At 37.8% G+C, this 12,296-nt stretch overlaps 1 protein-coding gene across 1 annotated transcript in view; it reads left to right on the forward strand.

Annotated features, from left to right (window-relative positions):
* Positions 1 to 12,296, forward strand: part of LOC132013180 (carbonic anhydrase 13) — a 33,340-nt gene that overhangs the window by 1,826 nt on the left and 19,218 nt on the right. The window contains exons 2-3 of the mRNA XM_059392908.1: positions 2,815 to 3,012; positions 10,486 to 10,604. Coding sequence (XP_059248891.1) covers positions 2,815 to 3,012; positions 10,486 to 10,604 — 317 coding nt within the window. The remainder of the gene's footprint in view (positions 1 to 2,814; positions 3,013 to 10,485; positions 10,605 to 12,296) is intronic.

Consider the following 12,296-nt stretch of genomic DNA (forward strand, 5'->3'; position numbering starts at 1 on the left):
TCTTCAGAAATTTAAAAAATTTATCTCTGAAAAGCCACTACCAAGGAGTGATTTTATATTTCTGCTAAGAATTATAGGGTCATTTCCAGCTTTTAGATGCAATAACTTTCTAAGGACCATACCTGTAAGTAGATCAACTGTGACAAAATCCTACTGGAAAAATGTTGAACCTGACCGGGCAAGTTTGGTTGCTTGTTTTCTGTTTACACTGATAGAAGCAGTGAATTAGCAGTTGAAAGCAAACTTAAACTGGGTGTAGTAGCAATGATAAAACGGAGTTGAGGCATTGGGAAGGGGGGACCACCTTCGCCAAAAACTTAACAGTTCTTGCATTAACCTGTGATAGTTTCATTGGTTCACGTTAGGGAATGTGACACTGAAAACTACATGTCTTGAATCAGGGGTGCCTGGGTGGCTCAGTGGGTTAAGCCTCGCCTTCCGCTCAGGTCATGATCTCAGGGTGCTGGGATCCAGCCCCGCATTGGGCTCTCTGCTCAGCGGGGAGCCTGCTTCCTCCTCTCTCTCTGCCTGCCTCTCTGCCTACTTGTGATTTCTCTGTCCAATAAATAAATAAATAAAATCTTAAAACAAAAAAAGTTCTTGAATCAGTGGAAGAATCACTATATATCTCTACTTAAGAACTATGTTTAAATGGGTTTAAAGTTGGATGGAAAAATTTTTAAAAAGGTGGTTAAACTATGGCGGTTAATAGATGATATTGAATAATTTATGCAAAATGGGATTATTTTTATATTATTTTGGGTTGCCTCTGCTTTTAACATATTCTTGTTATAAAGGATTGGCAATAGGAGAGTAAAGGAATTAGGAAGAGAAAGAAAAAAGTCAACAACATTTTGTGATATATGCATCACATATTCAAAATCTAATTCTTAACAGGTTAAACCATACTTGGTGACAGTGAGATAGGAAAACTTTTTCACTTAAAGCAAGGACTAGATTGCACAGAGAAAGTACTAGAAAGGTAAACTGGAGTACTTAATAAATCAGGAAACGTAATGCTTTTTCTGTAATAAGTTGTAGGCAAGGGCTTTTGATGTTCAAGTTGCTTTGAAGTCCAAAGTGTCACTTCATAAGAGAAGAGTTTTTAAGTTGTGTGTATAGTTACATAGTCATGCTCTGACTTTTTATACCTGAAGCATATGTGAAGAAAAGAGCATAAGCTTTCTCCTTTGCCAAATTGAAGAGTAATATGGAGCATTAGGTTTGGAGATTGAAGCTGGTGATAATTGTGATGTATTTGCATTTCTTGAAATGTCATTCTAAATCTTACCTTTAAAAAATATTTGTTGTAGGGCACCTGGGTGATTCAGTTGGTTGGGCGATTTCCTTTGGCTCAGGTCATGATCCCAGTGTCTTGGGATCAAGCCCCATGTCTGGCTCCCTGCTCAGTGAGAAGCCTGCTTCTCCCTTTTTGCCCCTCCCCTACTCATATTTTCTCTCTTTCTCTTTCTCCAATAAAAAAATAAAACCTTTAAAAAAATGTTGTTGTTGTCAGTAACAAATGTTTAATTGTCATGCTGTGTCATTTTAATAAGTACTTGAACGTTAGAGAAATCTAGTGAAACAGGGAGAAGCTTGGTCAGTAGCCCTGTGCTCTGCCGCCCTGGTGGTTATTGCGTGAATTGCAGGCATACTAGACAAGAAGAGCCTCTAAACTATAAAGTGACTACTCATGTCTGAAATGAGTTAGAGGTTACTTGAAGCTGCAATCTTGCTCTTGATTTGGGGAGGCAGAGCTTGAATCAAGTCTCCCAGATAAATGAAGAGTGTAGGCAAGGGAACTGCCCGCTTATTGGTTCATGTCAGTTTACCAAGTATGTCTGGCTTGGGAACTAGATGCAATTTTGACTTTTGAGTAGAGGATCAGGATGACAATTGTCCCTTGTGTAGGAATTCAAATGTAACACTGGCAAAATAACCTCAGAAGGCCCTTCGAAATGTAGAAAGAAAGAAAGAAATTGTTACCTGACTCCCCTGAAGATAATCAACAATATTACATTTCCTTATGTGGTGCAGCTATTTTATTTGGATTATGCTGTATAAAAAATTTATATATTTCCTTAGTGTTCCTGTTGCACATAAGAGGCAACTGAGTGAGGCTTGGGTGACACCTGAGGACAACAGTGAGCGATAGAAGAAAGAAATAGGAATAGAACTGAACCCTTTTTTTTGCTACACAGCTTTCTCAGTTCCATTAATTCTTTCATCCCATGAACTTGTTGACCACTGGAGCTACGGCAGATCATTCTTGGAGCTGAAACTGAAAGTCATTGTTTTCAGTGATGAATTGTGCTGTTGTTTGTAGTTTGGTAGAAAGGTACCTTTGGAAAGTATTTTTTTTCCCCTAAAGATTTACTTATTTTAGAGAGAGAGAGTGAGAGAGAGCACACATGTGTGCAGAGGGTGGAAAGAGGCAGCGGGAGAGGATCTTAAGCAGACTCCCTGCTGAGTGGGGAGCCTAACAGAATGGGGCTCAATCTCATGACCCATGAGATCATGAGCCAAACCAAGAGTGGGATGCTTAACTGAATGAACCACCCAGGCATCCCTAGAAAGTACTTTTTAAAACGTACATGCTTTTTGTCCATAAGGGTTAATTGCAAATGAATTAAGGCAAACCAGGAGGTTTTCATACCCATAATAAAAGCAACTAGTCTTATTTAAAAAAAATTAGATATAAATGCCCTGAAGATGATGATCTAATTTGTTTTTCCTTCAACTGGAGCACAGTGCACTTGTTTGGTAAAGGAAGTAACTTAATTAGTTCTTTTCTTTTGCCTCTATATATTTAAGGTCCTATTCATTGGAATAAATTTTTCCCTATTGCTGATGGGGATCAGCAATCACCGATTGAAATTAAAACCAAAGAAGTGAAATATGACTCTTCCCTGCGACCTCTTAGTATCAAGTATGATGCAAACTCAGCCAAAATCATCAGTAATAGTGGCCATTCCTTCAGCGTTGACTTCGATGACACAGAGGACAAATCAGGTTGGTTCTTTTTTTTTTATTTTGGTGGGAGACGAGGGTGTTGGATGATTATGATTTCTTATCTTTCATATTTAAAATACCTATGGATTGTGTGTTTCTTATCAGTACTTTACTAGAGCTTGTAATAAAAGTTTTATTAGACTGTTTCATAGGATAATGTCTTTCACACTGTGAATAAGTCATGGACCAACTGAATAAAATTTTAGTTTACTTGTTAATTTGATAATTAGATGAAGTAGAAAAAGAGAATTTCCCTAAAATGAACATTTAATCCTTCTTCAAGCATTATCAACTCCCAAGGAATGGATGATATCCAGTTTAAAGTTTGGATGAGAGAGAAATTAGAGAGAATCAAATTTTGTAATACTTCTTAAGGCTTCTGACAAATTATTTTTTAGTTTAATATTAGGATAATGCTGTATTTGGTCTATTAATGAAAAATATATTTAAATTATAAAAATTCTAAATTGGAAGAAGATTTATTCATTAAGTGATATTTAGGTTAGTAATAATATTCTGTATTTATGTGATACTATATCATTAGCAAAAATTATAAGCCCACAAAATTTCTCATATATGTCAAATTCATAGAAGATATATTTTCATCAATGCATTGAGGAAAAATGCACAAAGAAAGATTAAGACGTATTTTTAACTTGCAGGGGGGGAGAGGGGAACTCGCTTTTTATATACTATATTCAACTGTCTTCAAGCCCTCAGTTTTATGAAACTGTATTAATAGATATGGTTGATGGGTACATTGTAAATAGTCCAAGCTTCCTGAGTATAAAGTTTATACCATCCATAATCATAGTTTGTTACTGCATATATCTCAAGCATAAAAACTTGAGACTATCCACTCCTAGTTTTAGAGTAAGAAGTGATTAATTGTCCTTCATCTAAAGCTTTAAGCTTTTTTTTTTTTTAAAGATTTATTTATTTTAGAGAGAGGGAGCGAGAACTCATGAGTGGGGGGAGGGGCAGAAGGCGAGGGAGAGAATCTCAAGGAGACTCCCTGCTGAGCGTGGGGATTGATTTTGCAACCTTGACATTATGACCTCAGTTGAAACCAAGAGTCAGATGCTTAACCAACTGAGCCACCCAGATACCGCAAAGTTTTTTTTATTTATAAATGTGAGCTGCCTTAGTCATAAAAAATTCCTGCTCTAATTTATTTGATGATGACTAAGGTTTACTCTCTCCCTCTCTTTTCCTTCCTCTCCCTCCTTCTCTCTTCCTCTTTCTCCCTGTCTCTTTCCCTCTTCCTCCTGTTTTCCCTCTACTTTGGGTTAACCCAGGGGAATCAGTTTGTTTGTGTTTCCAGATTTGACACTGTGTCTGTGATTGGTAATGTGTGCCCTCTCCCCAATGTGAAGGTTTCTCTCTTATCTAGATCACAGTGAAATTACCAGGGTTAATTGGAAATGTCTGTGAAGTACTCAGTACCCTCTGAGACAGAAACTACATAAATATGGGTCACGATTCTCATTCTTTTATCTCAAGATAAAAGAATGTTTCATGGTTATTCTGGGTATTAAATCAGTGAAAAAGTAGAAACCACTATAATTAAAATAAATTGTTAGCTTTTCTTTTTCTTTGGTAAACTACAAAAACACAAAGATACTTTCTGTAGCAAACCACTTTGATTTGAAGAAAACAGTTTCCATTTTGTAAAGAAGACATTCTTGACCAAAATTAACTCTGAATCCCACCAATAAAGAAACCAGACATGAAACCTTCCTCATGGTCCTTGTAGGGCTTCTTTGTCTGGGAAGTTGCATTCCATGTGGTTAACCTCCAGTGCGTCACCCATTAGAATTTTAATAGTCCTTTATAAAGGACTTTATAAATTTAACTTTATAAAGGCGGCAGGGGCGCCTGGGTGGCTCAGTTGGTTAGTGTCTGCCTTTGGCTCAGATCCTGATGCCAGAATTCTGGGATCAGGTCCCGCATTAGGCTCCTTGTTCAGCAGGGAGGCTGCTTCTCTCTCTCCCTCTGCCTGCCCCTCTGCCTGCTTGTGTGCTTTCTTTCCCTATGTCAATAAATAAATAAAATCTTAAAAAAAGGTAAAAAGGGGGCAGGAGGATATGAAATTCTGGGGGAAGAAGGCCTGTTGGCTGTGGTAGAGGAGAAATAATAATCTGGTAAGGAAAGACAAGGGCATTTTCACCGTAGCTTCTGGGCTTTCCGTACTCAGACAGGATCTCAGCTCTGGGAATCTCACCTGACTGGCCCCACAAGTCTCCCGGTGGCACCTCAGACTTGTCCTATCACAGAACTTCCCACATTGCGTTGTAACTGCTGGTTGGTTCTCTTCCCACTCAGCTGAAGACTCCCTGTGGGCAATAGCTTTGTCTTATTCATCTGTCTAGTATGGTGCCGTGCACACAATAGGTACTCAGTAAATGTGTGTTTCAGTTAACATTTTTTTTTTTTTGGTATGATGTTTCATGGAGGACAAAGAAAATTGATAAGGCATTATGGTACAGGACACGTTAGTCTACATAGGTGAAGTCCCAATAAAATTACAAACCACCAGAAGACAATTAATACTTACCATTTGACACCTAAGTATTAGTGGATTATTCGTTGTTTGAATATTTAATTTTTAAAAGCTGTTGTACTATTTATTTATTTATTTATTTTTATTTATTTATTTTTTAAAAATATTTTATTTATTTATTTGACAGAGAGAGAGATCACAAGTAGGCAGAGAGAGAGGAGGGAAGCAGGCTCCCTGCTGAGCAGAGAGCCCGATGCGGGACTCGATTCCAGGACCCTGAGATCATGACCTGAGCCGAAGGCAGCGGCTTAACCCACTGAGCCACCCAGGCGCCCCTATTTATTTATTTTTAAAAATATTTTATTTATTCATTTGACAGAGAGAGAGATCACAAGTAGGCAGGGAGGCAGGCAGAGAGAGGAGGAAGCAGGCCCTCCGCGGAGCAAAGGGCCCAATGCGGGGCTCGATCCCAAGACCCTGGGATCATGACCTGAGCCGAAGGCAAGGGCTTTAACCCACTGAGCCACCCAGACGCCCCCTAATTTTTTATTTTAATAAATGAGAGTTCCTGGCATATAGTAAGCACTTAACAATATTAATAACTACTAATAATAACACAGAACACATAACAGGTCTGTATCCTTACCATATACAAGATATGTTGTGCTGAAATTTTTTAAAGATATCAAAAGGAAGCTGATTTCTCATTAAGAAAGGCCTCCTAGGAATACCAGTGATTTGATGAGTCCAGTGTTTATTCTTTAATTTTCACCTCTAGAAATTATTAATTTCTCAGTTCAGTCTAGTTATCAACGTCTAGTTACGTTGTTCTAGGTAACTACGTGAAATCAACCAAATTCACAAGATCTGAAGTTATACGTTAGAAAAGAAAAGAAAAGAAAACAAAACAAAACAGAAAAACATCTGGGGGAAAGATATCTTAGTTGTGTGATCCCTCCCAGAAGCCCAGATCTGCAGGAAACGGAATTGCTGATTTGTGACAATGTAGACATTACAAAGCTTTAGTGTAATGATGTTTCCCTTCACTAGATTGTAAGTTCCTTGAGGGTAGGGATGACCTTACTCAGCATCCCATACTTAATTAGCCTTGAACATAGTCGCAGGCCTGTAAGTAAGCTCTTTAGAATCATTGAATGAATGAGCAATGAGAGAGTAACGTGGTGTGCATATGCTCAGAGCAAAAGAAGCCAGATTGAATGAAGACTTTCCTGGTTCCATAAAGAATTCAGGCCCCGGGGACCGGAAACATTTATGGCCTTGGTCTCTCTCTCACAGTACAATCCTGACAGTTTTGTGCTGTTTAGTTCCTTTTTTCCTAGATGCAAGCAAAATACAGATGTGCTGTTCACGTAGCTTTACTTCATAGAATTGTTTAGTGATTAGGCTATGACTTTCATTAGAGTCAGAGTCATAAGAACATGTTCTTTAGCAATTCCTAGGTCACTTACTCAGGACCCACTTTATAAACCAAAGTCTATGGAGAAGTGCTTCTACAGATGAGGTCTTTTTCCTATTCTATGTTAGTGGTTTTTACTGATGCAGACACTGTCCTAGGCACTGAAGATGCAAAAAGAACAAGAGAGATTCTGCCTTAAGAGAGTTGGTATTTTGGTGGAATAGGCAGTAAATACATGCATAGACAAGTGTGTTAATTATTAATTTTTTTTTCTGATTTTGTTGCAAGCCTTGCCTATCATTTAAGACCACTGACAACAGTGTAGTTTCATGAAATAAGTAGGGTTAGCAAATTTCTAACAAAGTAAATTCAAGGGAGTAACATATACATTTCTAGTTTCACAACATTGTTGGTCTTTGCAGCATATAACAAATGACAAGGACCCTTTTACTAAGATATTAAAAATTTCCCAAACTTTTATGGCATTTAACTCAGGTTTCTTAATCTCTGTAGACCTCTCATATGAGTATTCTATTTGGAATAGACTTAAGAAAAATTCTGAATGAAAGAATAAGTGGACATGTATACCAAGGGTGATTTTGGAGAAATGATTATTCGTTTTCACATATAAGATGGAGACAATAATATTTATTTACTCATCTCAGTTGCAGAGGAAGATGAATGATTTGACCCTTGAAAACACGAAGTCATTCTCCTTAAAAATAATTCTTGTTGCCCGTATTGATTTCATACTATAGTTTCATTATTTTCTTACAGACTATCTCAAAGTCAGTGATAAATTAACCTTAATATTTTGACTCACTTTTCCCCAACCCGTGTTTCTCCAAAAGAGCTCTGCTTCAAGAGAATGTCTTCCTTCATAAGTAGACATTTGCTGATTATGGTCCCAGTTTGGATATTGTAGATGAAACACTCACATGTGGAGTAAGATATGTAGAGTGTAAGGCAATCTTTGTTGTTTAACTAGCAGAGCTATGCTAATCTGGCTTTAAACCCTGGATTCTGAGTAGGCTTTCCAGAGATCAGCCAGGATCCTTGGATGTGTCCCTAACCCTGTGTGTTTTTGGTATCACTTTCTTTCTCTTGAGCCAGGTTGTTTGCATCTTCTCCCAAAGTTAATTCCACATTGATGACTCTAATCTGCTTTTTATCTGTGAGGGAATGGCTTTTTGTTTCAGCTCGGATCTTATTATGCTACAGTAAGTGGGGAAAAAAGGACAATAGAATTGTTGATTTCTTTGGCAATTATCACAGGCTGTCACTCATATGTGAAATTAAAGAAACAAGGCAGATGAACATAGTGGAAGGGAAGAAAAAATAAGATGGAAACGGAGAAAGAGGCAAACCATAAAAGACTCTTAACTACGGAGAACAAGCTGGAGGGGAGGCGGGTGGGGGGAATGAGCTAAACGGATGATGGGCGTTAAGGAGGGCACTGGAAGTAATGACCACTGGGTGTCATAGGTAAGTGGTGAATCACTGAATCCCAATACCACACTATATGTTAACTGCAATTAAAATAAAGAAAAAAGAAAAAATTTTAAAAAATGATTTCTTTTTATTTGGAATGCCATTGTATCCATGCTGAATGGAGTCACTTAGGCAAATGTGCCTTTTAAATTAATTCATCTGTGAATCATCTTTGACTGCCTGTTTAAAGACAGATCAAATATTTTATTCATTCATTCATCAAATATTTATCATGCATCTGCTCTGTGATAGTTACCGTGCTTAGGTGATGGGTCCAGCAGGGACCCAGTCAGAGTTTCTGCCCTCATGATCACTCTTAGTGGGAGACTCAAAGCAGTAAAACTACTCTGTTTATAACAGTGCAACTAACAAAAGAGCAAGTCCTCGAGTCTGATATAAATGCTTCTCTTTTATTTTTCAGAGGTCTTTGGAAATAGCTATCTTTATTGTAAAGAAATCTGGATCCAAATAGTCTAAAGAAACCTCCAGTCATTCAACATCCTCCCAAATTTTATTGCACATGTTCAGTATTTTTCCTTGGTAATTTTGATAATTATAGAAGTTAAGGAGCATCAGTCCAATCTCCTAATTAAAAATAGACAAACGATCACAAATAGAGACGAAAAAGCTGAGGCCCACAGAGGCTTAAGTGAGTTTTGGAAGATCACATAATTCAGTAGCTGATCTGGGACTATTCCCAGGTTTGCTGATCGCAACCACACTAACTCTTCATCACTGATGTTCAACTTCGCCTGAGTCAAGTTGAGTAAGGAAGAAATGAGTTCAGTTGTACTGGTTAATACAGATAACAGTCTCGATCATTTCTCTCCCACGAGGGGTGTGCTTTAGACAAATGTATTTTCCCTTTTCCCCCTTGCTGTGTGTAGAAAACTGCACGTGATACACCTTAACATCTTTTGCTTCTGTAGGCTCCCTGTGGAATGTGGGACTTGAACTCAGGACCCTGAGATCAAGAGTCACATGCTCTACTGGCTGAGCTATCCAGGAACCCTGTAACATCTTTTGTTTCTTATCTAATTAAGATGGGTCATTTCTGACAATTTTGAGATATCTCTAATTCTGTACCTCTGTTTCCCTATCTGAAATCTCTGAAGAGGAGGGTCATTTAAATCAAACTATTATTAAGGCTGCGGCTCACAAGCTAACACTTCTGTCAGGTGTTGATGGGAGATTAGTAATGCGTATAGTATACTGAATACCCAATTCTTTCTTATCCCCCCATATCTTTTAAACATGCCCAATAAAAATTAATTAGGAGGAGACAGTTTAGAGCTATGTTTTCTCTTAAGAAGGTTTCTGTATACTTAAGATATGACTCTGTTGCCAAAAAAAGAGTTAATTTTGCCCTGTATTCCAGGTTTCCCTGGGAAGTTAGAATTCAAGTACAGAAGATGGGCTTCTTGGCCAATTTTTTGTAGTCCTCCTAAAAACAATAGAATAGTAATATAGCTAACATGTCCAGTATGCTGGTTGTGTACCAGGCATGATAAGTTCTTTGTATTGAACTTTTCTTCTATTTTCAAAACAGCATTAGGAGGAGGGAGCTTTAGTATCTTGAGGTGACAGACATGAAAGGGATAGCTTTGAAGTTAGAGTTGATACAAGATCACAGAGTAAGAGCAGTCTTCTCAGTGCTGGAACCTGTTCTCTAACCATTGCTTCTGGGCTACTTCCCCAAGTTCAAGGTGGCCCTCTTGACATATCACATCCTTATTCAGAGAGGCTGACATCCTCCAATAAACAGACTCATTCTTTACTTTAGGAACTCCTAATTTCTTCTACTTTCTAAACCACTGTGATTTCCCAGATGTCCCATAAAAATCTGTATCGTGGACTCTCCAACCTTTTAAAATGTTTGTATTCATTCCTCGTATACCTAAATTGTATGCCTGTCTGCAAACTGAATGACACATTTGTAAAAAAAAAAAAAATTCCTTGGTGGACATGGACTTGTTGAATAATTCAGGGAGATGATGTGGATTATAGCGGCATGTATGAATATTTTCTTCTTGCTAACAATTTGAAATATATTGGCGTTTAGTTCTGCGTGGGGGTCCTCTCTCTGGAAGCTACCGCTTGCGACAGTTTCACCTTCACTGGGGGTCTGCTGATGATCATGGCTCTGAACACGTGGTGGATGGAGTGAGATATGCTGCAGAGGTAAGCCATCGGACACATATTCATGACTCAGTGGTTTCCTAGGTGGTGGGATATAAGGAACCCAGCTGACAACTCTCTTGACTGCAAATTGATCCTGAGCCAATTTGGAATCAGTGTCTGATATTGCTTTATTCCATCAATAGGAGAGTTTATCAGTATGAGAGCTATAAACATGGTCCTTCTGAGCCTTACACCAACTCTGGGAGATTAGGGTTATTGTGCTCCTTCTAGAAATGAGTAAACAGTCGGTTTGGAGAGATTAATAATTTACCCAACTAGGAAGCAGTTGAGATGGTTTTAAACTCACGTCTGTCTGAAACCAACTTATAAACTCTTTCTAGAATATCTGTTGTGTTTCCTGAAAGTCCAGGGAGAAGGCAGAGAAAGAGACATTTGATTTGGGTTCAACTGTGTACTTATTTGGTCCAGACACAGGAGTATACTAATATCATATTTTGTAGAAGTGATATTAAGTGGCGAAGTTCCTTACAGGGAAAAGAAACAAAGACACGAACTCTTCTAAACTCTACCGTACAAAGACAGGAACTCTTTTAAACTCAACCGTACCTCTATATTTACAGGTATAAAAGGGAATCTCTGTTAATTATTGAAGTCATAATGCAATAAAGCATTCATTGACTTTTTTTTAAATTGGGAAGTTATTCCTTTGTAATCACATTCATTAATACTACTCTACTTTTTCTAATCCTCTGTTAAATGACAAAGCATAATATACTTTAAGTTTTAATACTGTTAAATATTGCTAACACCCACCTTTTCTATGAGATGAGAGTGAATTATTGTGTGATGCAACCAAAGCTTTTTAAGTGACAGTAATTTGGCTTATGAGTTGTCTAGGTGAAACAGAGCATTACCAGGCAAGTAAAGTTTTTCTTCATTTTCTCATGTACTAAGCTGTGGAGTTGAGACACTCCTTTATAGTTTTGCTGTTGAGAGAAATCCAGCCAAGAGAGCTTTCCAGTTTTGCTCTTCCATTAACACATACATCTATTCTTTGAGCCTATCAACGAAAACATCTATTTGTCTACTTAAAACACTTGTTTGAGGCCAATTGCTTAGGATATGGGACCTGCTCTGTTTTCAGGAGGGAATAAATTGTATATCCAAAGTGTTCCATGGCACTGGATAAAAGATGCCAAGAATATAGAAAGTGGGACTCCTTAATCTGTGTGGTGCCTCAGTTTATATTATCTGCTGAATAGTTTTCATGTTGCTTTCTAAAGTTTTATGTTCTGAATTGAACACGTTATTCTAAATCTGAAAGTTTCTGTGGGGATTGAGCTGGCTTTGGATTACTGCTTTGTAATTTTTCTAAGCAACTAAAAAAACTTAGTCACATTGGTTTATAGTTATACTTCCTCGTGTCATAAACTTGAAAGTATACTTTCGAGAGGTTTTATCTGAGCTGGCAGGTTGTTTCTTGAAAAGGGCAGTCCTATCCTGAAATTTTCCAGTGGCTCAGAGTCCTGCCTACAGAACAAGATATCTTCGTAGACTTTCCTTCTTGAAACAGATAAAGCTTTGACTAGAGTTTCATATATTCTTTAATATGTGTTTAAGGCTGTTTTTTATTTTATTTGTTTATTTGTTCATGAATCATTCACTCTTTAAGAAGTCATTGTGACCCCACCATGTCGCCCATCTTTGTCCAGCTTACTCGTGCTGGAAGGA

The sequence above is a fragment of the Mustela nigripes genome, chromosome 3, assembly GCF_022355385.1.
Source record: "Mustela nigripes isolate SB6536 chromosome 3, MUSNIG.SB6536, whole genome shotgun sequence".
In the NCBI taxonomy this organism is placed as follows: Eukaryota; Metazoa; Chordata; class Mammalia; order Carnivora; family Mustelidae; genus Mustela; species Mustela nigripes.